This window comes from Abramis brama (assembly GCF_963993115.1).
Source record: "Abramis brama genome assembly, chromosome: 9".
NCBI lineage: Eukaryota > Metazoa > Chordata > Actinopteri > Cypriniformes > Leuciscidae > Abramis > Abramis brama.
In genome coordinates, this window is record NC_139971.1 from 5811549 (window position 1) to 5839165 (window position 27617).

Genomic DNA, 27617 nt, shown 5'->3' on the forward strand with positions numbered 1-27617 from the left:
AAACGGTCTCAATGCCATGTCAGATTCTAAGCAAGCGTACGCACTTTTGCTTGTTAGCATAATTGCACTGCATTAAAGTTCAATTAGTTAGCATACTTTGGTTCCACACAAGTAAATTATTTCGGGCAATCTATAGGCTATAAAATGGCCTATAATGCAGAAATAGATTTGACATCTGGAAGAGGGGTGTACGCACTTTTCAGTGCGTGTGTTAGTTTTCTCTGAATCACAAGTATGCCCATTTGAGAAATGATCTTAGATCAAATGTAGGACGGTTTCTACGCAACCTTTTATAAAGGTCCCCAGGTCTATGAGCTGTTGTTGAAAAGAGCTGTGTGAAGATTCTTCACAAAAATCCCCTTTGTGTTGCACAGACAACACAATAGCAAACAGGTTTGGAACAAAAGAAGGTCAACGATGACAGATTTTCATATTTTGGATGAAATTTCCTTTTCTTTGTGAGGTTAGTATGGAGAAAGAGACGAGGTAATGCTTTTTCTTATCAGCACTGCCCTGTATTGTAGACCTTCCAACTATAGAACCAACTCAAAAGTGAAAAGCACAGAGCAGCCTGACTCATCTACACTTGTAAAATAAAGAGCACAAGAACTTTGACAAACTATAGAAACAGGGAGAATTTATTTAAAGCACTTTGTCCCCTACATAGAAAAATATGATTGATTTAAGTCAACAATAATAAATAGAGTACCTGTTTTCTTGCAGGCCCCGCTGATGCGTACAGTAGTACAATCAATATCCAGTTTTCGCAACACAGCAAAGGCACGGGTATTTACCGTAAATCTGCAGTCTGATGGAGCGGAAGGGCATGGGGGGCATGTGAGGGGTGTACTCAATATGACCTGGAGGAGCGATACTTCATAAAGATGGAACAAAACATTGCGACAGCAGCCACTGGTACAATAGATCGTACAAACTTTCTTGTCAGGTTTCCAATGTTATTTTTTCTTTTATAACTTGAGTGACTGATGTTGAATTGGACATTGGATTATTATTTCAGGACTGACCAGAACGTGACTGACATTTCACACAATAAATATCGCTTTCAATGACAGAACGTGTTTTATATCACCGACAACAAATATTTAGTCCTTTAGAAACTTGGATGCTCCGGTTTTTTTTTTTTCATGGTCCCTTAAGTGGATCTCAATGCAAATGTACATATAATCATATATCATATAATCATAGCTGATAATGTCATTTTTGAGTAACAGTATGTAGTGCAAACTTTAAAAGTGAAGAACGTGATGTGAGTTCAGAGCAAGAAAGTGTCCTGGCATACACTATGACACTGGATGTTTCAGCCATTTGTTATAAATGCAGCAGTTATAACGCTCCGATCGTTTCTCACCAAAATCATAAATGACTAACATTCGGGACCTCCGAAACCACACAGAATACTCCCTTGCACCCCTATCAAGCATTCAAGCTTCTTTCGCTACAAGCAAATCAGTGTTTCTAAATTAGAAAAAAATAATGATTTTCTTTTTTTATATTGTAAAACATACATAGGCTGTAGGTCGTTGTTCATAAACTGTTTCGTCTTGGTTAAAAAAAAAAAAAAAAAAAAAAAGTTTAAATATTTTAAATAACAAGGAAATTATAAGGCTTAAATGTCCCTCTTGTCTTGATGGCCTCCTCACACTTCAGTCCAGCAGAAGAGTCTTTGGAAAGCTCATTCATGTCTTGTCCTTTTCGGCCCATCGATACTTCATCGAATGGTTTCAGCCAGGTCCAAAGCTGCGTAGCGCCATGAATCACTAGCCGAAGATCTTTAGTGAAGAAAAAGCCCTGATTGTCAAAAAAGGTCTTTATAATGACGTTCATTTTAGACTATAAGAAAGTGAGTCATCACAAACGAATGCCGGTGTCCTTTGCGCTTTTTAGCAGTTGAATTGTTTGGTCGAGTTTTCGCCACCAGTCTGAGATGGTTGTGGTGCTGATGTCATTGGTTTTCACAGTTCTCTGCTGTATGACTTATCAAAAAGAAGATTAAAGCTCTGATTTTAGCAGGGCAGCTTCGTACCTCTTCACACCGTAACATGTAGCAGAGCAGCATGTTGGCTGTTGAGCCTCAAAACGACTAGACCAAGCCATTCTCCTGTGTGCTAAAGTACATTTGAAACAGGTTTCAGATGTTCCTCTGTGCCGTGAGGTACTTGAGAGCAGCAGATCCGTACTTTCGAGAAAGGTCTTGGTGGAACTCGTCCTTCAGAGTCGTCAAGCAGTAGCGGTAACTTGGACTGGAGCGAAACTTTGAGATGTCAAAGCTGGGCGCGTGGGGCATGTGGATCATGAAGGCATTTGGTAACACAATAAGATCATACTCCTTTGGAACAAGGAAATGCGACAGGTTAGGGACACTGGACACTTGAACTGGCGGTGGAAACAGGCCAAACTTTTTTTTGGAAAACCTTACCTGAGCATCAAGCTCCATGATATGGGATACTTTGTTCCAGCCAAAGCCAACGAATCTCTGGTCGTACTCAGGACAGTCTCGTCGCACAACGACGTACGGCTCAAAGTCTGCCTCCCATTCCACCTTGTATGGCGTTGTGGCTGTCCTCCATTTGGCGTAATTGGTTGGCGCATGACCCTTTGTCCAGACATGATACCTACATTTCAGGAAAGTAACACATGCATGAACTATTATGTGTGGTCTTTTAAAAACAGGCCAATGATGTGATGCTCACATTTATGTCCTATTAATTCATTCAGAAATATATTAAACCTCATCTTCATACATCATCATCATCTATAACAGGGATTCCCACACTTTTTTTTATTTGTCAGATGAACCCCATTGATCTAAAAAGTTTACTTGAAGATTTTCAGTTAATATTGAAATAATTTAACAATATATTCACATGTTCATGGTTTTGTGGCTGATAGTCACATGACACGCAGGTAAAAAATTAAATAAAAAAATGTGTTTTATTTTAACATTTTTTATTTTACTTCTACATTTTAATGATTTGATTATTAGCCGTTCCTGCTATTCTCCGAAGTTTTAATTTCTGAATTAAAATTCATTTTGATATTTTTGGAGTGATACAGTCCCGATATTATAATCAAGAAAAAAAGTCCAATTAAAGAAGCAAATCAAATCTTAAGTAGTTTATCATAATCATTTATTATTATTTTTTAAAATTCAACACTGATTAAGTGTTACACTGGATAAGTCTTTTAAAATATCAGATAAGTTGACCTTTTTATGACAAAGCAATGTTAGACCAGGTTGAAAAATGTCATATGGTATGACTGCCCAAAAACTAGTATTTCTGAATATTGTGAAATGATTAAGATATGTACACTCACATGTGTTCAATGTCTAAGAAAATCACAACGCAGAGCAGAGGAGCTTCTGCTTACAAAGAAAAGGTGACTGAGCTCATAATAAAACCAGAATCAACAATGGCCTTTCGGAGATGGTGAGAACTAAGGGATTTGAAATGTTGTAAAACTGATGCAGAGATTGGTGTTTTTATTACTCAAAGATTTAAGTATTTTATTGAACAGATAAATTACCATATGTAGCTCTCTAACAGAGTTCATAGTAAAGCATTATCTATTGTGAAGGGCTGTGTTGGAATTTATTTTCAAGTATCATGTGTAATAGGTATAGGTTTATATAAATATAGTTTATAATAGTATAGTTTTTAAAATCACACATGAAACCAACATCAATACAAAGAGTACATTTCTAAAAACATGCATGTGTTTTAAACAAGAATTGTCATAAGATTTGTCCTTTTCCTTATTGCGGACACTCTTATTTGTCATCGACCCTAATGAACTTCTTTGAGATATGATTATTTTGAATGTCTGCTGTACCTGAAGGTGTAGAGAGTCCCCATGTCCAGCATAGACAGCAGCTCGGCCTTGGATTTAGGGAAGGAAAGGCGATATCTCAACGTCTCAAAGGCCGGCACAACCAGAGCCTTCTTGGTATTGGCCATGTCCAGTTGGACTATGCTTCTTCTACATGGAAAAGTAAAAAAACAACAAAAAAACCACAGATGAATTACAGAAATATATCCATTGTATTAACAGATTATTCCTAACAAATTGACAGCCCTGAGTCTTACCTGAGGTAATCGTAGAGGCCGTACATGGGCAGAAAATCTACATCAGTCAGAAAAACGTAGGGTGTGTTGACGTTGTGGAGCGCCACATTGCGTACCAGATTGACAGGGTAGAACTGACCCTCCTTATAAACGATATGATAGCCCACGTTTTTGCGGTTTTTGAGGACTTCGGAGGCCTGAGCGTAGCGCAGGAACTGCTGAGCCTCGGCATCAGACATGTAGAGGGCCAAACTAATGGGGCCTTCCCAGTGTTTACAGATCGCCTCCAGCATCTGCAGTCTGTGGACAAATACAAAGAGTCTCTGGTGAAATTTTGGGCAAAGTGAGGCAAGATTACAGGCTCTTTTTGATACACTTTTCAAACCTGCAGGGCAAGCTTTCAGTATTAGCATGGTGTGTTCTGATCTTCTCTACGTCAAACAATTCCAGTTGATACTTGTTTGAAACACAAACAACATTGCTGTGCTGCATAACAATCATCTTTGTGAAAGTGGCAAAATTACTTCATGGGAAAACAGAGGATTCAAGCCTGACTTTGTTTTAAATAGCTCAGTGGGGAGAATTAAAAGACCATTATTTTCCTAACTATTATACATTTAACACATAACATTAACATTAACACATTAACATACACATTAACACATAACCCAAACTTCAATCAAATGATTTTTTTTTTTTTTTGATTTTTTTTATCAAATTAAATACGTCATGCCAACTAATGTCATGCCATGATTGAATTAATCACAAATAGCAATATATGCTATCAATAATTATTATATTTACTTTTTTTTGGTATGCACTGAACACTTTTATATTTTTTGACCTCCTTTTTTTCTAATATTTTCTTCTATTGTTTACATTTACATTACATTACATTAACATATGTGACCCTGGACCACAAAACCAGTCACAAGGGTCAATTTTTTGAAATTGAATAAATAAGCTTTCCATTGATGTATGGTTTGTTAGGATATTTGGCCAATATACAACTATTTGAAAATCTGGAATCTGAGGGTGCAAAAAAATCTAAACATTGAGAAAATCGCCTTCAAATTTGTCCATTTATGTTCGCGATTTTGCTGCATCCACTCACAAAAAGAATTTTTTATATATATTTAAAGTAGGAAATTTACAAAATATCTTCATGGAACATGATCTTTACTTAATATCCTAATGATTTTTGGCATAAAAGGAAAATCGATCATTTTGACCCATACAATGTATTGTTGGCTATTGCCACAAATATACCCGTGCGACTTGTGACTGGTTTTGTGATCCAGGGTCACATATGTATGGATCAATGGCATGAATATTTTTTATTTATTTATTTTAAATCAGCAACCCTAATAGTCTTTCTGAAAATAACAAGAGGGTTCAACATGTTTTGAAGATGTTATTAACTTGCAATGCTGTAGTAATCTTTTCTCATTTCAAATCAAAGTGTTGCACAGGGTTCATTAAACACGACACTGACACTTCAGTAATTAAATCGCTTTGGCATGAGTGGCCCAAACGTGTCTGCAGATTCGATCAGACAGTCTGTCATCCTCACCTGTCCATAGAGAGCTGTGCGACCAGCGTGATGTCCGTACCATCATCTGTGGGTGTGTATTCATACTGCAGGAAGTACAGATGCACCCTGTGCACCATGATTCGCTCCCTCCGAAAATCATAGCACTGGTCGTCCTCATCTAGCTCCTCTAGTGCTTGCTGAAGCTGGAAAGAAATAATAATAAAATGCTTTATTCCTTTAGGAGGAAACATCAAGCAAGCTCTGGCCGTGTTATCCTTTGCAACTTTACAATACTGTTTTCAAATCCAAGGCCGAGCTGCTTTTAGACATGGGGATTCGTTACTTATTAAGAATGATCCAGCTTAAGACTATAAAATCCCTTGTTTCTGTTTCTTTTAAGTCTTCATGTTCTCTTAAGATATAAGTATGGCCATCTGCTGCTTTAGGGTGCTAAAGACACGCCCCATCTTTTTAAAACCCAGCCCACATTCATGCCATGTCGTTTTTACCATAAATTAGGCTCTGTGTTGCTGTGTTTACGCCATTTCGTAATTACCATAAATGAAGCTCATATGCTTTCGATGTCTTACACCGATCGGTCTGTAAAATATAATCAAGTGCCTTTTGATTATCAGTAAACCTGAACAATGAGCTAGTTGTCAATAGCAATGCTAGCAAATAGCTTTTTGTGAGACAGTGCAAAATGAGTGACAGGAGGAAAGTTAGTTAAAGTTTTTCCTAGTATGGGATTTTCATATAAAAATGTAAGTGATTAATGTGAGAAGTAAGAAAGTTAATTTAAACTTAATATAAACAACATTTTTGTGAGATGGAAAATATAGAAATAAAGTTTTGAGAAAGTCACAAGAGTGTAATATATAGTAGATGTAAAGTTCCTTTTATGTATAAATGACATTATATATGATAGGTCAGTTACATGCAATCAGCAAGCAATCACATCATTGCCACATGGCACAAGCCGATTGGCCTCTGCTGATCCTGCAGCCAATGAGATTGCTTGCTCAATTACATAGTCTGGGTTCATTGTTTGCTGTACGCTAGTCCTTGTAGAGTTCTTCTGAACCCCTCCACCTCCCCCAGCTCCACCTGTCTATATCTGCTATGGGATTTATGTCTATTTATGCAGCAGCAGCATATCTTACATGCTCAATGCAGCGTGAACATAACACTTCCATAGCTAAACCAAATTTACAGAATCAAATTTATCTAAATTTACAGATGTAAATGTATTTATTCTCTTTTATGCCTAAATCACATTATTATATTATTTATATATAAAAATATGAATTAAATATATAATCTCAGTTAGAAATTTACTTCCATAGCCCAGGAATGTCAGGAATATTTTTCATTTCATTTACTTTATTTATAAAGCACAATTAAAACAACGTGATGTTGACCAATGTGCTGTACAGTCACACAATAAAATTACATAATAAAATGTTTCTTTTTCAGACAGAACAATGACTAACAAACATCTGAAAAGAGCCTCTTACTAGTTAACCTACTGAACCAAACGCTAATTCTAGCAAATGCAGTTTCAAATTTCTTTTAAAATAACCTAAGGGAGGAGCCAGTCTGAGATGTAGAGGCAGGTTATTCCAGCGCTTTGGAGCTGCCACAGCAAATGCCCGATCACCACTCAATTTTAATCTAGTCCTTGGAATATCTAGGATCATCTGATTTGCTGATCTGAGAGACCTAGAAGGTTTGTGTATATGAAGAAGATGCGCAAGGTATGATGGGGCCAAATTATGCAAGGCTTTGTACACAAATATCAATAATTTATAATCAATTCTGAACTCCACCGGCAACCATTTAAGTGAGGCTAAAATCGGTGTTACATGCTGCTTTTTACGAGTCCCTGTTAAAAGTCTAGCAGACGCATTTATAACCAATTGAAGACGATTCAGAAGTGCTTGGCTGACACCTACATATAGCGAGTTACAATAATCTAGTCGTACAGAAATAAAAGCATGAATAATCCTTTCAAAATCACTGGAGGACAAAAACGGTTTAAACTTTGCTATTGATCTTAAATGGAAAAAACAAGATTTCACCACAGAATTAATCTGTTTGTCAAACTTCAAAGAGCTATCAAATTGGACGCCAAGGTTTTTCACTACAGATTTACAAAAAGGAGCTAACTCACCCAGATCAAAATAATATTTAGTGTCAGGGGCCCCGAACCAGATTATTTCAGTTTTACTTTCATTCAGATGCAGAAAATTTTCAGACATCCAAGATTTAACTTCTTGTAAACATCTCAATAGTGACTCAAAATAATTTTTGTCCTGTTTCCGCAACGGTAGATACACCTGAGTGTCATCTGCGTAACAATGAAAGGATACTCCATGCTTGTGAAAAATAGAACCTAGAGGTAACATATATAATGAAAAGGAATATGATACCAATAATACACAATACCAATTGTATCATGGATTTTGTATTTCAGAGCTATTTGTCATGTAATAGAAACATTATCTGCATGCTATTCCAAAAAAGACAAAAGAAGATATTTGCATAATTCTGCATAACAAACTACTTAAGTAACTCACCACTGTGCTCTCTGAGCTGGCCTGACTGGGACAGCCGAAGAGTTCTCGTCGGAGAAGATTCCCATCGTACTCCAGGAATGTCAAGTAAAGATTACGGAAAAATTCCACATGCTTGTTTTTTACCCTCAGCTTTTTCGGAGAGTTCCAGTGAATGACCTGCAGGAGGAAGTAATAAAACTGAGCAATAAACAACTTCAAAGACATCATTTCCATACTAAAATGGAAGTTTGACAGGAAATGAATGTGACGGTCGGGTGAACATTTGCATTAGAGACAATTTGTAAAACAAACAATGAATTTGGCAATGATTAAAGCAAAGCTCGAACCAGTTAAAGGGCCCCTTTTTACTTTGAACAACTCGTTATTCTTAATTCCTTTGGGTAAATTTGGTCGGTTATACCCAGAATACCTAAACATTCACCTAATATAGTTACCTTTAGATCCGACACCTCAGTGTAGCACTGTTCAGAGCGAGTGTGATCCGATAACTGTACGTTCCAGAAGCACGGGAGCTGATGCACCAGAACTGGGTTCTGTTTTATGAATGCGTTGAATATATCCTGTGAAGACGTAAAACAATAACATTTTTGTTGCTTTATACAACAATATTCAGCAATGGTTTCATCATCGTTTAGACTACTGTTGCGCAAAGCACAATCTCATATGACCTATGAAATAAATGCTTCTTATGAAGTGTTTTTGTATTGTTCATGAAGGACATGGACCTGGTCTGCCAGGGATGTTGAAAGCATGCTCATTAGCTCTCTCTCTGCCGTCAGTCTCCACATCTGTTCCCAGCCAATCCTGCGCAGTCTCTCAAGGTAGAGTAAAATCACACCTGCAGCCCAAAAAAAGAAACACCTGTTGTCAAATGGACCCCGGTGCAAACTATGCTCTATTTTTTTTTTTCATACTGAAATGAAATGTGACATAAGCAGTGTGCTCCATTTAGAAGTGATCATCCCTGTGTGCTCATTCGTGCGAAGGCTACACAGACTGTATGTATGTCAATTTGATCTTTATACTTGATCGCACCCGATGAATAACCCCTTCGAAAAAGGGGTAAATACTTTAAAGAGTAATTAATTAATTAAATATTATATATACACTACAAGTCAAAAGTTTGGAAAAAATAAGAGTCTTTTCTGCTCCCCAAGGCTGCATTTATTGATAAAAGTAAAACAGTAATATTGTGAAATATTATTACAATTTGAAATAACGGTTACATATTATATATGTTAAAATGTAATTTATTCCTGTGATGCAAAGCTGAATTTTCAGCATCATTACTCCAGTCTTCAGTGTCACATGATCCTTCAGAAATCATTCTAATATGCTGATTTGCAGCTCAAGAAACGTATCTTAATTATGTTGAATGTTGTACTACTTCATTAGAAAGTTAAAAAATATATATATTCAGCATTAAATTGATAAAAAGATACAAAAGATTTTTATTTCAATTAAATACTGTTCTTTTGATCTTTCTGTTCAACAAAGAATTCTGAAAAAAAATTAATCACGGTTTCAACAAAAACATTAAGCAGCAAAAACTGTTCTCAACATTAATAATAATAATAATAAGAAACGTAATTTACAACTGAGCACCAATATTAATTAATAATTGAGCAGTGAATCAGCATATTACGGTGATTTCTGAAGGATCATGTGACACTGAAGACTGGAGTAACGATGCTGAAAATTCAGCTTTTCAAAGGAATAAATTATATTTTAAAATGCTTTAAAATAGAAAAACAGTTCTTTTAAATAAATTGTAATAATATTTCACCTCATAATATGTGTTTTGGAGAAGGCGTGGCTTTGGAGACGCTCTGAAAGGGAGGGTGGGATCTTATACTCTCGAAGCTAGCTTGCTATTGCTAGCCTCTCTGAAATTGCCTACCCTACCTTTAACCCCTTTTCCCCTTAAATTTTTTCCGTTTATTATACTCGCATATCAAACTAATCTGTGTTTGTAAAGTAATTCCAATGTCAATAACCAGTTACAAAGACAGAAAACATTTATGCTGTTTGGAACCCAGTGAAAGTTGAGATGGAAGCTGGTGTCCGTACCTGTGTTAAACCCCCGTCCGAGGGCTGGCCAGGGTTTGTGATTTTTCCACAGATTACCGAGGTACCAATCACTCTGATTCTCCACCAGACCAATCACCTGTTTCTCTGCAATCACAACATCAGGGTTACATTTCACTGTCCCGATGCTTTATAGGACTCGGGAAGGAAAGTGACTGATTACCTGTGAACTTCCGGAAGATGGCCCACAGCTCGGCGATATCAGTGGCGAAGGTGATGTCTGTATCGAGGACGATGACCTTTGAAAGGTTGGATGGCAGAGCTTTGGTGAGAGTGAGCTTCATCAGGCCATAAATTCCTGAATAGTGTTTGTTTGGTATCCACGACACCTCTGACTATTCATAGCAAGAGAATGAGAGAGAGAGAAAGAGAGAGAGACATCTGTGAGAAACTGTGAGTATTTTTCTCATTCATTTTTTCCCGAGAGAATTCAAAACCTAAAATCAACCATCTCTATCTCAACCCTGCATGTGTTCACTATCACCTACTAGAGCTCATTGTCTGCTCCATGTTTTCCTCTGAACTGTATTCTGCGGTTATAGCATCATCTGCACCCGTGGAAATAACCCACTACAGTTCTTATTGTGCGCTTCATCTTTCCAGCATACATTCTTAATGACCTGAGCTCAGGTTTAATAATAATCTGCCGGAGAGGGGTTGATTGAAAAAGACTAGATTTCCTGCAGCTTAGCTTTCATATACTCAGGAGAGCAAAGAGGTCTCTATGCACAGCAGAGACACAGGATGTAAAATCCGCGTGATTAGAGACGGCTCCGAGCCAAACAGCTGACAATCAGAGGTGAACGCAGTCCGGGAGGAGAACGAGGGCACAAAACAGGACAAGAAAGACTGTGTTTGTGTTATTGTGCATCCATTCATGTGAGTGTCCTTGAGTGTGCAGTGTAATGTAAACTAGAATGCGCTCTCCTAGAATATGTGCGCACATGTGTGTGAAGAGGAGGCAAGCTCTTTGATTGTCACTTCGCTCTTTCAGCGTACCGTGCGCTGCATAAAAAAAAAAATCACAAACAGACAGTGAATAATTCAACGCCACAGCAAAGGCAGCACTTGCATGCCAAGTCGTGGAAAAAAGTCACACTGTCAGTTTAAATATATGAACAGAAATGAATAATTCTATGCTTTCGACTCCCTCTGGAGCGTGCAAGAATTCTCAGAGAGTGAAAGCTCTTGAGATCGCTGGGGTGTAAACAGCGAGCTCAATGTTTCCACTATCACAGACATGCCGTACTGTCCCAAGGGGACCTTTGCCCCCTCATTGCAATACATAAGCACATGTGACATGTATTTCATTCCAGTTGTTTGTGCCTGAATGAGCTCAGGGATGATTGCGATCTGCTTCGTTTCAAAACTATCGCTACTTATTAAGACATTAAGTCTCTATACTGATGCTCTGTGACATGGTCATTATCTCTGGGTCAAAGGGCAAGGGTGGTTACTGGCAGGGGTGTCATGAGAGCATTATGAGGCAGGTTCTTACTTTGAGTTCATCGGCGTCATAGAAGCTGACTTGTACGGACGGTACCATCCATGACTGGAACAGAGTGCTGAGGATCTGATTGGCCACTGTGTCTGTGATGAAATGAAAGTGCAGTGGGTTTCTCCTGAAAAGGGAGAAATGACATGTTAGGTTTTATTTGTATGCAATAAGGTAAAGTCTATATTTTAGGTGCTGTAAATGGTCACCATTTTTTGAGGTTTTCACCATTTTTGATGGCTGATTTTGATTTTGGCTGGTTTCACTACTTTATTTTGAATGATCGGTAACACTTTATTTTGATGGTCCCTTTTGAACATTCTGTTGACTATAAGTAACTTTGAAACTGCATGTCAACTAACTCTCATTCATTTATTAGTAGATGGTCTGCTTAATATCTGATAACTCTTTATTGTGAATGTCCTCCAACAGACATTCTACTGACTATAAGTAACTTTGCAACTACATGTAAACTTATTCTAACCCTACCAGTCTACTAACACTGTAATGAGAATTAGTAGACATGTACAGTAATACATTACTTATAGTCCACAGAATGTGTTAAAGAGACCATCAAAATAAAGTGAAACCGAATGATCCTGTGGTGTGACAATGAATGTACTTTACAGACAAAATATGTGACAATATGTGTCCTTCACAGTATTTATGACTTAAACAAAAAAACTTTTATGACTTTCATTTCAGGCCAACTGAGTACATGTTAAATAAAATTATAAACTCTACAGGAGAATAGCTAAATCCCAGTTGTTGTTCTTTAATACTGCATATGCACAACATAGCTCTATTACCACACAATATACCATCATATTGCTATTTATTTACTATTAATTTCGCTGTCCTTGTTTCTTACCTGTGGAACAGGATGGATTTGACCAGAGTGACCACGTCCCGACTGGCGTTGTGACCCGCACATACACATGCCACGTGAATCAGCTGTGTGTGGAGAGAAGAGCCAACGTTTCAGATTGGATTGAAGAATTTCAGCTTTGTTAAGGTATTCTTGAGATTCATTATGCGGCCTGTGTAGACTTTAAACAGCTTCTAATATGTAGCGGCCCCAAAAGAAATAATCTGGAAACATATGCCACACTATAAATTGCAATAAATACAAAATATCAAATTACTGTTTTTAACCAATTGGTGTTGAGGTGGTATTTAAGTCGATATATTAAATATCTTCATTTAGGACCATATTTCAACTTATCAAACCTGCTTTTGCTTGAAAAGTGTTTGTAAACGCTTTTTTTTTTTTCACTTGGAAATTCCTTTGTTTAACTTTTTTTGTCTCACGCAAGTGTCGAAATACTTTTTGGGGCCGCCGTATGTTCCTTTATTTATTCCCACATCTGACAGGATGTAATATGCCATCTAACCTCACACTTCTCCGCGGTGGGCGAGCGAGAACACTCGCTGTGATTGGCCCGTTCCTCTGCTGTGTTCTCCACGTCCTCTGGACCGGTGTCTGCCGATGCCACCCACTGCTGGTTGCCATAGTTACCCTCGGCAGGCTGGGCAGCCAGGCCCTGCGATTGGCTCAGCTGGAGTCGGATCTGCCGGTTCTCTTCCTCTACCTCTCGAACCCGTGATGCCAGGACATCCCGTTCCAGCAGCCGTGCTTCTGTAGATTCCACCAAGCATGCGGAGAGGAGCAGGGAACGCCCGTCTGATACGGCACAACAGATTTCATTTCATTCGAGTGATCTTGACAGATTACACCCCCGAGATGGATGGATGAGAGGTAAGGAAATAGGAAGCTTGAGGTGAACTTGCAGAGAGACAATATACGTGAATGTCATTCAGATTTAAGACAGACTCCAAGAGTATCTCAATCTACACATTGCTCTCTGCTGGAATGATTAAAGTAGCAGAAAATTGGATGTGATCAGGGAGAACAAAGTAACAGGCATTGAATTTATCAGAACAATTTGATGGATTTTCTTGCATTGCGCTCATGTATAAGCGAGTGCAGATCACTCATCCCTGTTAACCAGAGTTGGGTCTTACTTAGTGTAACCATGTCATCTTTCATCCATTATCCATTTTCCATTATCCATTAGCATTCACATTCATCTCAGGCAGTTGGGCACAGAAACCCTGGAAGTATGTGATATGGAATTTGCATTTTGCTTATGGGCCCTCAGTTCTGCAACCAACCAGGTTGTTTTGAGCCAATCATCTGAGCCGTAAATGGCATGTGATTAATGACTCTAGAGCCGCAGGAAAGTGATTGGCTGACAACACCACAATAACACACACAGTCGCTTCACCACCATCAGCTGTGGTGTCAAAAGGCAGCAGGCGGAGAAAAGTCCATTTCATGCTTTTATGAGCACTCCAAAAACTACAGTATATAATCTATCATTATAAGGTTATTATACGAAACCCTCTTATTAAAATAATGTACTATTTCAAAAAACTGGAAAATGGCAGGAAGTGAACTCTGCAAGTAAATAAATCCTTTTTAAAATGTCAATCCTGTTACAAAGATTTTGTTTAGTATGCAGTTGATAATTGAAAAGGATTATATATATTTTTTTGAAATATCATATATCAATATAAATATCAATATAAATTTCAGCTTCCAAAAAGCACCATGAGGTGCGGCAGTTCTCAGCCTTTTGAATGCCCCCCAACACTATACATGTTGTATAGTATTTGACATACAATATTTGACATACTATTGATGTCTATTAAATTAATGCACCACGATTTGTTTTGTGATTCCAGAAGTTTTTAAAAAACGCAGAACAGAGGAGCTTCTGCTTGCAAAAAGAGAAGGTGACTGAGCTCGTAATAAAACCAGAATCAACAGTAGCTTTTCGTAGATGGCGAGAACTGAGGGATTTGAAATGTTGTAAAAGCGACGCGGAGATGGCGTTTTTATTACTCAACGGGAGAGTAAGGTATTGTATTGAACAGATATTGTGAAGGGTCATATTCATTCGCACAGTCACGCAGAGCCGAAGCACAATCAAAACAATGTTCTTCCACAAAATACATGCAGTTTTGTTTTTTAACCGCTAGAGGGCCAAACGTTACATCACTTACACATTTAAATAACTGAAATGTTAACTTAAATCACAGGGAGTACTGTCCTTGTACAGTAGTCCAAAGTCCCTGTTATAGCGGAAGGATGCCACTTTTGAATGAAAATAAAACTTTAAATTAAAATGTGTTTTCTTAATATATTTCATAAATTGTGCACAGGGCATGTTTTTATTGTGAATACAGTCACAGCTGAAGGGGTTTCAGGCACTCATACCTTATGGTTAAATATTAATTCAACTTGATATGGCACAATTCAGTGCAATTTATTAACACTTCAAGGCATTCTTCAAAAGAATGTTTAAAATCTTGCTTTCAAATGCACTCGTTTCAAAGAATGACCCACAAAAAGGTGCCTAAATACATCTGGCATTTTATTTTTTATTTGTTTTAAAGGAAATGACTGTCTTGAATGAATGAATGAATTCATTCAATGAATGATGTCTTCTCAAACTCTTTTAGTTTTATGAATTACTAATGATCATGTTCTGATAATCTCCCTTTCTGTGCACCGCGTAGGCCAATCTGTGCATACGTGGGACCTTTCTCATGATTGCAGACAGAGATAGATATGTTCACATGCCAGATCGAGAGCAAGGGAAGGAGCTTTTATAATGATTAGCTTTCTGAGATCTGGCTGCAGATCAGTTCTGCTATCAGCACTCCGCAGCGTTATTGTGCGTCTCTGAGGATGACAGACCCATCAGATGAGGATTTTCGCACACAGGCCGAGATAAGACTGACTGACAGTCTCAACACTCAAGTCAACCTAGCTTAAGGGGAAAACTCTTTGTCGATCCAGCCTTTACATCAGAAAACAGAAAATGAACGTCATAGAGAGCGTTTCTTTCCAGAAATCTAAAGATCTGATGATAAGTGCTTGATACTCACTTTCCGAGTTCCCCACGAGCAGGTAAAGCCAGGTGAACAGGATGACGAAACTTAGAGACACCACCAGCAGCTTCAGCTTCCCTCGGCAGGGGCAGAGCATCCTGGGATTGTGGAGGACTGGGCAGGGGAGTGGATGGAGCGATCAGGTTGGGCTTACTCTCACACTGGTCTCCTGCAGCATCCTTTCTTCTGGAGGAGAGAGAGAGAGAGAGAAGTAATTTTTTAGTAATGCACAGGCCCATGACAGAATCTGACCTGTCAATCATAGAGCTCTACATATCCACTGCCACTTGCATGTTGGCTTCTTCATTTTTAGGAGTACCGTGCATAAAATGTCCCCACTACCTGACAGATATCACTGACATATACATGTGACAGCCCTTCAAGGGGGCAACTGGTAAGCTAAGAAAGCTTGTCAGTCATATTGAGGATATATTATATTAGTTCTTACTAAAATTGCAATGTGAAGTCCAAGTAGGTGACTAGCTAGTTTGTAGCTAACTCTGTACTTTATTCGGGTGAACCAATTGTTCTTAAAGGGATAGTTCAACCGAAAATTAAAATTCTGTCATCATTTACTCGCCTTTATGTCGTTCCAAATAAATAAGGCGTTTGTTCATCTTTGGAAGGCAAATGAAGATATTTTTTAATGAAATATTATATTAAAAGATCGTACCATATTTGAGTGCTCTATGTATGCGAGTTGATCAAAGTGAAAAATTTAATCTTAAATCTTAAAAAAATCAAAAAGACTTTGTCTCTTCAGAAGACTTGAGCTGTGTCCGAAATCCCCACCGATACTCTTAAATAGGGCACTATTTGATGGGACAGCCATTTTTAGTGGTGTCCCAAACCATAGTGGACGTTATCGAGTGCATTCATTCAATCCTACAAGACATCGCAATAACGAGTGTACAACCGATGTACGCTAAACATCTAAAGAATACCCATAATGCACTGTGAGGGTTGTGCGCTGAATGAATTCCCGCGTCTGACCAGAAGATGGCGCCCGCAGCTGAATCATCCATCCGTCCATTTTCCAAACTGTTGGTCCAATGTGCGTATAGAGTAATATCATACAGGTATAAATTCCTTGTTTAATCGATTATTACATTGTTTAATTAAGGTTTATACATGCTAGTTTTCATGACAGAGTTCAAGATAAATCTTTTCATTACTACTGTAGCTGCCAGTTTGCCAAGTTTCAAATGATTATTAAACACCAAGCGCAAACTATGCAAAACAGCAGCCCTTCCAGCGCACTCAGTGTCCGAATTCACTCCTTCAAGTGGACTATATTAGTGGAGTAGTGTAGGGAATAGCATTTCGAACACAGCCTACTTGATTCTCATTGATTTATTTTACGATCTTTTACGAGTTTTGGGTGTTAGACTTTCAATTGAGGGACATTAAAATATATTAAAGTTACACTGGTTTGGAACGACATGAGAGTAAGTAATATATGACAGAACTTAAATTTCTGGGTGAACTAACCCTAACATCCATGATACACATCACAGAACTGGCGAAAGCAAAAGCTGACTGAGCTATTGCATCGCATGCGTCCTTGAACACACTGCAAAGACTATAGCCAACATCCAACCAGCACGTACAATCATCACATTCGCTTTTCTTCTCGTGCACTGGTTCGTTAAGCTGAACAGCAAATAAGAGTGATCTGTCTCACTCTCATCAGTCTGCCCAACGCAGATTCAACATGCTCCATCAGCTAAAAAGCCACAAACGAGGTCTGACTAGTGCCGACGGTGTGGAACACACCGTAAAAACTGAGCTGACGGGTGTTCAACCGCTGCCCGATGTTGACCAACAGGCTTGCAGGTCGTAAGTTCTCCGTAAAGTAATGCAAATTATCATAATATGATGTTTATCCTCAATGATCCAATAGTAGCCTTCACATATATGAGCAGATGTTGTTGAAGTGAATTTCAGTTTGTCCTTGATTCAGAACAATGTTTGGTTAGCACCACAGAGTTGCAGTATTCACACTTTTATAAATAAATCTATGAATGCCATGTTTATACTTGTCTCTTCATATTACAGTAGGTGAGATAGGAGAAAGCATTTTATCATTAAAAAAAAAAAAAAATAGCACACTGCACCTTTAAATTCTTAGGTTAATTATGCCTTGAGCTACCAATACAAGTGTAATACTTTCAGCACATTTGATCATATTCGAAAGCATTTCACAGAATTTATTCCCAAAATCAGTGCAGAAAATCTGATTATACATCACAGGAATGACTTTCATCAAAGCTTCTAAACACACATTTATATTGCATTCAGCCGCCATATAAAAGTGCCAGTATGGCAGATATTGGTATAATAATAAATATCGATCCGATGTTGCTTTCCCTCCTCGTTCAGCATTGTGTCTGCATTAAAAGCATGACAGGCCTCCAGCCTAACTAAACTCCTGGCTTTTGGCTGGTCCAGACTAACTCTCTGAAAGCCTCTCTGCAAGCCACTTTACGGCACGCATTCATGTCTGTGTTCACGCCACGTGGGCTACACGACAGCCATTGTTGTTTACACCACTCTTAATTAAAGAGCGAGCCGTGGGAGGCTCTCCATCACCCCGGCAGACGCAGATTAACGACAGAAAAAAGAGAAAGAGGGAGAGGGAGTGGGAGAAAGGAGAACCGTAAGAGAGACAAAATCGTCTTTGTTTTATTATGAGCTTAATTAATCATGCTTCTGTATAATTAGACATACGCCTGTAGGAAACAAGATTGGATGCTGACAGTAAAAAAACAAATAAAGAAATACATAAAGAAATAATTTAGAAATAGATAGATATAATATCTAATATAAAATTATATAATAAAGACAGACAGACAGACTAGATAGATAGATAGATAGATAGATAGATAGATAGATAGATAGATAGATAGATAGATAGATAGATAGATAGATAGATAGATAGATAGATAGATAGATAGATCTAGAAGTTTTTACAAGTTTTATTTTATTTTATTTTTTTATCTGGTATTATGAATGTATTATAATGCATTAGGAATACCCATATAAATTATTTGAAATACAGACTTCATAGAACGTGTTACTAAAAGTTTTAGCTTGTAAATGTAACTCTATATTTAAAATAGTCTTTCTTCTCTAGGGAAACAGACCAAAAATAATGATGACTCACCCTGAATCAGTTGTGTTAGATAAGAGAGACATACGAAATGTGCAAAGCAGTGTAGAGCCAGCACAGGGAATGAGAACCACTGCTTTGGTCAAATGTTCAGATAAAAATTATAATTGATTTGTCAAATTATGCAAACATAGTGAAAATGTTGTTTTAGGATTCATAAAATGCTAGCAATGCTTCATTACTAACACAGAATTAAACACAAAACGAAATCCCTCTGTGTTTTTTGGGAAGGATGAAATGCAGGTTTGAAATTATCTGACAGAATTAATTAACCCTTTAATCAGTGATCGCTAGCATCAAGAACGTTATTTGGATGTATAGTCAACTGCTTTTCTGTATTGCGTACAACCCTTTTTACTGGAGTTGCACAGTGTCTGTAGTGAGGATGTTGGTTTATTTGTGTGTATTGTTTGCCTCTGAGCTTGTGTTGAGCTTGTGTGTGTGGTCACCAAAATGATGTCCGTCACCTGACTCTGCTGACACCAGCCTTTGTTTGTTTGTCTGTCGTCTTCTATGTGTGGTACTCTTGCACACTCAAGGCCATCCTGAGCTCTTCAACGCTCGTTACCAGATTACAACCACCCACGCGCACACACACTTGCCAAGGCTGCGAAAACACTCTCTCAAAACTTTAGCGATGGATGCCAAGTGTGTGCGGCTGATGGAGAAAAAAAAGAGAGAAGCAGAAAGTGTGCGGAATGTTTTTGTGTGCTAGCACAGTGTGCAAATCTACTTGTCTCGAGTCAAAGCTATCTGACTGAAGAAAAATAAGTTAGAATAAAGCATACATGAACTGTTTGGGTCTCTATAAAGAGAATGCAGTCCTGAAGGCACATAGTCGGCCTTCATTAATGGGCCTTGTGAAATGTAACCTCAAGCAATTAACCCAGAAAAGAGGCAGCCGTTTCTGGAGTGTATTCTGCAGCCTTTTCAAAACCAACAATACCGCTAAAAACTACTCTTCATTACACAGACAGAATGCACACTGACAGGGATACAAAAAGGTTAACTAGAAAAAATTTACTGACTGTCTCCTTCATTCGTACATAACCTATAACTCAGTCACCCACGATTGACCAATGACGCAATGTGACTCTTTCGTTCATCCATCAAATATCTCCATGGGTCAGTTACATGACTCTTATCTACTACTTTATTTTGTATAAAAAAAAAAAATTTATTCATTCAGACAATAAATGAGAAATCTTTTTTAATCAATGTCAACTATTGAACTAAATGTATGGTATGATTTTCATTAGACCATAAAATAGTATAGTCTAATTAATGCATATATTATTTCTTATCTATTTAGCTGTCATGTGACAAGAAAACCATAAAACAAAAATGACATTGCAGAGACCCATACAGACCTGTCCAGAAATTAATATTCACCTTCACAAATATATTTGATAATAAAGATTAACATGTATATCCAGTAAAAGTGTACATTTTAGCTTGCTGGTTAGACCACATGACATTTTCAATACACTGTTATTTTTTCCTTTTCAATGACACACAAATCAAAACTTTTTTTGGAAATGGTATCAACATATGAAACCAAGACTAGAACTTTGGAACATGCACAGGGCCTCGAGCAACAACAACAATCTAATAAAAGACACCAAAGTTCAATAAGTAATTGCATGTAATTATGATAAAACTCTAAATAAATGGTAGTTAATTAGCCTGACGGCTGTTGGCTGTTGTCAAGCAATGTGGCATCTTGGCATGGTAATACAGAATGAGCATTTGCAGGTGGACATTAATTGGCTATTTTACAGCACTTTTAATCCTGCTCATCCATCCAAGTGTCAAATTGACTTGCCTTATAAACTAGATTTATTTTGCCTGATAAACTTTTTTTTTCCATCAGACATCCATTTGTCATTGACTCCTATTGACAAAGGAGCACTGGGCTCGAGAAGGTGATTCTAGTCCTGCAATGCTCTGATAAAAATAGTCAAATCTGAATTATCACAGGCGCTCACACCAGCTAAACTCATATGGCCAATTTTCTGCTCTTTCTCATTTAATCTGCATAAAGATCATTAACATGTGATTGGACACACACCTTTCTCTCTTTAGACTCCCTTCTTCTCCTCCTCCTCTCCTGTCCGTTCAGACTTTACAGGCCTCCTGGTGGTGGACGTCCAGCACTAAAGGTCAGCTGTTTTGTAAATCCAAACGGCCAGGTTCCCACTATGTGCCCCCTTGCAGTTAAAGCATGTCTTTCAACTGCTGCCAGCAGCCGGTGTCCTCAGAGCACCCCTCCAGATCATTACACCCTCTCACCCCTGTAAACCCAGCTGAGCTTCTCCTACTTTCCTTAGTGATATGTAGTTTATCAGGAAGTATAAACTGATTCCACTTATTGGATGGAAACGGTGCTTTATTCGCGAATGTTTTATGTGATATTCCAATTTTAAGGATAAGTTCATTTCGCAACTTTGGATGGAAACATATCTAGTGACTAGTCAACTAATCAGTGTTTTCTGGTTCATCCGACTCCGACCAGACCCGTTTCTTAGGTGTGTTCTTCAGTTCAAAAATAGCTAAAGCATAACGGAACAGATTGATATGTAATTCATCTTTTGTTGGTAACACTTTTACCAACATTTTTGATGGTCTCTTTTAGACATTCTGATAACGCTGCACATACATTTCAACAAACTCTCATTTGAGTATTAGTAGACTGCCTGCTTAATATCTGCTAACACTTTATTGTGATGGTCCCCCAACAGACATTCTACTGACTATAGCCCTATTCGGACGGGATTAACTTTACAAGGGTAGATGGAGTAATGTAATTTTACCACAGGACATCTGTAATATTAATGACCAATTCGCACAGGATAAGATATCTCAGTAAACTAGCAGAAGTGGGAGGGGTAACTCGATTTGCACATCGCCGTCACTCTGCTGTCGTCATGTGTGTATTACGTTGCTTCCTGATATCACGTGCGCAAACACATATAACCTATATTTATATATATAAAACAGTTATGTCCGGTCGAACGATGTATTAATTAACTTCAGATTGTATTGTGTTGGTAATAGGCACTTACCTAATGCTAAAAGATGTTTCGTGCCTCTAACAAGTGCTTTGGATCTTCTTTCTGATCTGAATGGTGTGTGGAAAACACTTGAGTTTTGCCACAGACTCGTCCCAGCGTCTAGAACGCGACTGAATGCTTTTTCAAGCGTCTCCATACTTGAAAAAACGCGGGAAACTACTTTTAAACACGAAATGACCAAATATTTACTTACATATTTACAGCGGGTCTATTCACACGGGATTAGTATTACCTGAGGTCATTTTTCCAGACCTTTTTACTGAAGGTAAAAGTCGCCGTAATCTTTACTGACATTGTCCGTAATGATTACTGAGATGGCACTTTCGGACGGGACTAAAATCACTTTGAAGCTCTGGTAATTATTACTTTACCACACCTCTCCATGTTACACTAGTCCCGTCTGAATAGGGCTTATGAGTAACTTTGCAAGTACTTATTCTACGAACCATACCCCTAACAGTCTCCACTAATACTCTAATAAGAGTTTAATAAGTTGACTTGTCAACAGAATGTATGAAGGGGACCATCAAAATAAAGTCCAACCCTTTTTTCAATGACTTTCCATAAAGGAGGTGTGTATTTTATGTTAAAATACTTTCTAGAATAATTTTCTCTATATTGCTTGTGGCACAGAAATTACACACAATTCACCTTTAAAACTCTGATATTTCAAGGTTTTCCATGACAATCCCAATCTAAAAGCTCAGAATGCTTTCTTTTTTAATCTACCTATTGCATCTAACTTCTCTTCATGTGCAGTAGATGAAAATACCCTGACTTGTTTACCGAAGTGTAATGGATGTGGCACCTGTTTGGAGGACCCTGCAGGGAGAGAACGTCTCCTCTGTTTGAATTGGCACAGGTAAGCTGAAACCTGCCTTTTCCATGGCTGATCAGCAGCACATAAATCTCTCTGCTCATATCTCTCATCTGCTGCTTATTAATATTCTCTGAACAGAGCGAGTAAGGAGAAACCACAGATGACACAGCATCACCTCAGGGCTTGTCTCTATTGCTTGTGGGAGTAGAATGGCCACAAATGCTTTAAAGTTGAGGTCACATTGGGTTTTAACTCTCATTTTTGTGTCTTATATTACAAAACCTGCCTATTCTTGCTCAGGCTGAAAACTAAAACGCCTCCTCAGGCAAATTTTGTCCTGCTCAGTCAATCTTTCCAAACAGTTTATGCTGTTTAAAGTCACTTTGTAGAGGATCTTTATGACACTTTTGAGATGTGAAAGGCCTCCACTATCACCCAAATCCATTAAAATAGAGAGAAAGAGTGATAGCGAAAGTAAAAAAGGACACAAAGCAAGCGAGAGAGAAGGAGAGAGCCGGGTCAAGGTGAGCTAGCCGGGCAGCTTTCATAAGGATCTTCAGCTGAACAAGCAACGAGCCTCACAAGCCTTCTCTACAGGGACAGGTGCCCTAGTAAAACAAGAATTACTGAGGTTGTGTAGTGGAGGGAGGTGAAATACTATACATAACACTCAGCCCCCGCTGGCTTTTATAGCCTACATACTCATCTCATCTGCAGTATAAGGCAGTACACATTAAACCAGTGAGCCCCTTTTAGTGCATTCCAGTATTGATCCAGTTGCACACCATCTTATCTCAACATTACACTTATCAATCTATAGAAGTTCAATGAATGGTTAAAAGGACAGTCCTATAACAGCTTACATACCTTTATACATCCATTTAGATGCTTATTTTGTAGAAAAAGCATTGTACATAAAATGTTGTTGTATAGTGTTTACAGAGCAGGGTAGGACTGCACGGTTTATAAGGTAATACTTGAAGCTGATGCATGTATTCTTACAGTTTGAAGTGGAGATAGTATAGTATACTGTATGTATATAGATATGCATAATGTCCAATTATTAATTTCTCAAATCTGACTGGCACGAGCAGCATTCCAAGAGCGCTGATATGAAGTTTAAAGGCTTGTCTGTGTTTGTTACAGAAAAAAAGGTCAGTCTGGGAGATGTGTGTTAGTGGTGCCGATTTTTAACTGACTCATCGACAGGTTATATTGTAGGTGGCGACAAGTTAACCATCTTTATAAGTGAGTCGTTTGAATCACTCACCCAACCAATTTGTTCGAAATCGCTGATTCATTCAGGAACGAATCTGCATCTGAAATCGTATACTTTCCTATCATGTATAGTAGGCGAAAAGAGTAGTATGTCTGAATTCAAAGTATTTATAAAACAGTACCAATTTGACCTACAACTTTCAATGTGATTCCAAAGTGTGCAACCAATGGAGTATAGGACAATTATGAATATACTGTATGGTTTGGCAACATCACAGCTCAGTCCAAAGCTAAACTTTCCCATAAAAATTATGGGAAAAAGGGAAAATCAACCGTATTCATATGAAAACATACTTATTTAACGGTCACAATGAATAATTACTCATTCAAAAGTTGCACCTACTGAGTACAGTATATGATTCTGGATGCAGCCACCTTTTTTATGAGAGAGTCGTTGAATCATTCTTATGATTCATTCAAAAATACTGAATCAATAAAGAAACAACTGTCATTGAATCATTCAATCACAAAAATTCATTCAGTAATAAAGCATCACTCAATATTTTGTACATGGTACACATGCTACACTGTGAACTATCGCCATTGTGCCCTTGAGCTAAGTGTTTAAGGTAACCCCATGTTCCTGTGGGATTGTTCCTGTGACAACTGTATAAAATGCTACATTAAGATAATTAATTAATCTATTCCACTTTGTCTTTGTCATGTTCATGTTCTGTTGGTGGACAGGACAGGTGGGACCAGCTCCACTGCGGCTGTCAGTCACAGAATGATAATGCCCTTAATATGGAAGGGAATCTCTGTGGAGAAGACCTGGAATTACAACAGCATTGCCCTTTTAAATGAGGGACTTTGTAATGTGAATATAATCAGGGAATCAAATCAAGGGATGAGATCTCTTTGATTAAAGCACAATCACTTCAGCACTTTCTGCACACACAGTGTTTTACGGGCAGTTCTGAATTTCCAGCATCTAACTAGAAAGCTCTTCTCACAATTTATTCATAGGCACTGCCTTCTAAGATACCTTGTTCAAAGGGATGCCCAATATATATGCATCGTATCAGTTGTTTGGCTGACATTAGAGATTTTTTAATAGTATTGGATATTGGTCGACGTTGGATATTTATTTGGTGATGCATTTAGATCATCTTTGCCATCATGTAACAGTCCCTTTAAAAAAAAACATTAATAATTTAACACTGCTCAAAATGAATATCCATTTTTTTATACTGTACAGGATAATGCTACTATATTCACAAAATGTGAAATGACAATCCCAAAATGCCTTGCAATGAGCTCAGTGAAAATTATCATGATGGCAGCCTGAATAAAAAAAGATAAATATCAATAAAAAATACCTCCATCTACTGTGCAATATTTCACAAAATGCTATTCTTATTTGATTAGTGTGATGTTTGCTTAGCAGCATACTAGCAACATGCTAAGTATTAGTGCTATGGCATGCAAAACAATATTTTCCCAACTGTTTGTGGATTTAAACACATGATAGGCAATCGTCTTCGACAGCTTAGCGTACTGCATTTTCCATTGCTAAGAAGCTGTGCTAAAAGTAGTTAAAAAAAAGAGTTAAACCATTGCATATTATTCGATTCAGTGGAACTCCAACAAGCTGTTTTTGAACACAAAGGCCCGTAAGTGAGTTGCAGCCTATGCAGAGCGTTTCTATCAAAGAGGTTTCATTTTGGTTTGAAGGCAGCTGACAGCACACTGAGAGTATGTGCTGGACCGATATTTGTGTTTATAAAATGATTCTTATTGCCACCTCTCTGTGAGAACAGATTTGTTGGATGTGGCTTAATACAACACCACAAAACAGAGACAAGCAAGCGTCTGATCATTAGTTCCCCCGAACTAACAACAGAAAATCTCTAGGCATGTGTGAACTTCAGAGGTTTGAAGAATGAACCGCACAGGTTTGAAATGTCTCTTTCCATCTTTAAGCCACCAGAGAAGAACTGACAGCCATTAAGAACTTCTCTCCAGTGGCTTTGCAGCAAGGGATCGTGGGATATCACTCATAAAAACTCAGTGTGTGAGTCCGTCCCCCAGTCTGATACCCGGTGCATTAGGGGGCTAATCTTCAAAAACACTGCTCTCTCCCTCCCTTACTCAATCCCTCTTTCCACTTAATATCTCCTCACATGCTGCCGTTGTCCCTTTGAGGCCTGAAATCCGGCTAATCTTTCTCTCTTCCAAGCCAGGAAACCAAATCAGCGTCTATCTCTTAGTGTCTTAAAGTTAAAAAAAACCCCACAAAGCCTCAATCATATGTTTGTGTGTGTGAGCGTAAGAGAGAGATACAGATACAGACAGAGTGATAGATGATAATGAGAAAGAGAGAGCTGCCATCCATGAGACAACCAGTACTTTAAAAAGACTTGCTTCAGTTGTGCATCGGTGTAGCAGAGCTTCTCAAACCCATCAATCCTGCGGAGCTGAGTTTTAAATTATATAGTTTATATTATATAACATATATTATATATACATATATTCATTTATGTTTGATTTACACACACACACAGACGCACATATTACTAACGGAAATGTTAGTGAGCTGTGACTAATTAACTTTTGTGTGTAGTAAAATGCTATTTAAAAATGCTGTTGAAATAACAATACTGTACTTTTAACAATAATACATACTTTTTTATTATATATAATAAATATTTTTATGTTTAAAAATATTAAACATATTTTTAATATGTTAAAAACTCTCCCCGTTTTTAAGCGGCCACAGTCTAAACTTGAAGCGAGCAACTAGATCTGTCTACAAACCCATTATTATTAATAACAATAATAATAATAATAATAATAATCCACTCAGAGCTAGCAGACAGAGGAATCTTAGACAGCAGCTTAGCTTAGCTTAGATACCCTTAAAGGTGTTTTTTTTTCTCTCGAAAATTATGTAGAATATTGATATTTAGTCTGTGCCATGTTTTGTCTACAACTAGTTATTTGTGAGAAGCTGTGTATTGCTGTTATTTTTTTCTTCATGTTATTCATGGTTTGCTCAAGATTTGTTATGTTTTTTGTATGACATCTCTTTCTTATTGTCTTAGGAAAACAAGACAAAAAATAATGTACAACCTCTGTGGGCTTCAGTATGTCTGGAAACACATTATTTTTGCGACTGTGTTTAGAGCCGCTGTAAAATTCAAATCTCTGCACTGTTCAAGGATACGGCCCTTGTCTCAAAAATGTATCAGCACTGCATATTCCTCTCCGCTTCAGTTCCACACTGACAATCAGTGACTCCAGGTAGAGATGTCCAATCATTCATTTATATTCTTTTTTTTTTTTTGCCTGCATTGAAGCAACATCAGAAATTCTAGAACGGAACATTGATCAAATCTGAAGGGTTCATCAGCAAACAGCTTTCTACAAAAAGCTCTTTTTTATTATAAAATATATCTATACTACAAACAACAGATGAGAGAGGTCAACTCTAAGTTCAGAAGAAGTTAATCTAAAGTGATAAAGATGAGCTTCCTTCTGCAGTTATTTGCATTACAATCTCAGTGAGGAAATCCAGGCTGACCTCTTTTTA

At 37.8% G+C, this 27617-nt stretch overlaps 1 protein-coding gene across 10 annotated transcripts in view; it reads right to left on the reverse strand.

Annotated features, from left to right (window-relative positions):
- Nucleotides 1–617: 617 nt before the first annotated feature.
- Nucleotides 618–27617, reverse strand: part of large2 (LARGE xylosyl- and glucuronyltransferase 2) — a 111945-nt gene continuing 84945 nt past the window's right edge. For 8 of the 10 annotated variants that reach the window (XM_084124025.1, XM_084124026.1, XM_084124022.1 and 5 more), the window contains 14 exons: nucleotides 15739–15927; nucleotides 13176–13465; nucleotides 12653–12735; nucleotides 11785–11908; nucleotides 10450–10621; nucleotides 10269–10373; nucleotides 8924–9036; nucleotides 8633–8758; nucleotides 8199–8354; nucleotides 5659–5822; nucleotides 4107–4385; nucleotides 3853–3999; nucleotides 2438–2633; nucleotides 618–2347 (listed from right to left, as the gene is read on the reverse strand). In XM_084124025.1, coding sequence (XP_083980151.1) covers nucleotides 2150–2347; nucleotides 2438–2633; nucleotides 3853–3999; nucleotides 4107–4385; nucleotides 5659–5822; nucleotides 8199–8354; nucleotides 8633–8758; nucleotides 8924–9036; nucleotides 10269–10373; nucleotides 10450–10621; nucleotides 11785–11908; nucleotides 12653–12735; nucleotides 13176–13465; nucleotides 15739–15838 — 2253 coding nt within the window. In that variant the 5' untranslated portion in view covers nucleotides 15839–15927 and the 3' untranslated portion in view covers nucleotides 618–2149. The remainder of the gene's footprint in view (nucleotides 2348–2437; nucleotides 2634–3852; nucleotides 4000–4106; nucleotides 4386–5658; nucleotides 5823–8198; nucleotides 8355–8632; nucleotides 8759–8923; nucleotides 9037–10268; nucleotides 10374–10449; nucleotides 10622–11784; nucleotides 11909–12652; nucleotides 12736–13175; nucleotides 13466–15738; nucleotides 15928–27617) is intronic. The other 2 variants (XM_084124030.1, XM_084124024.1) reach the window with 1 other exon arrangement.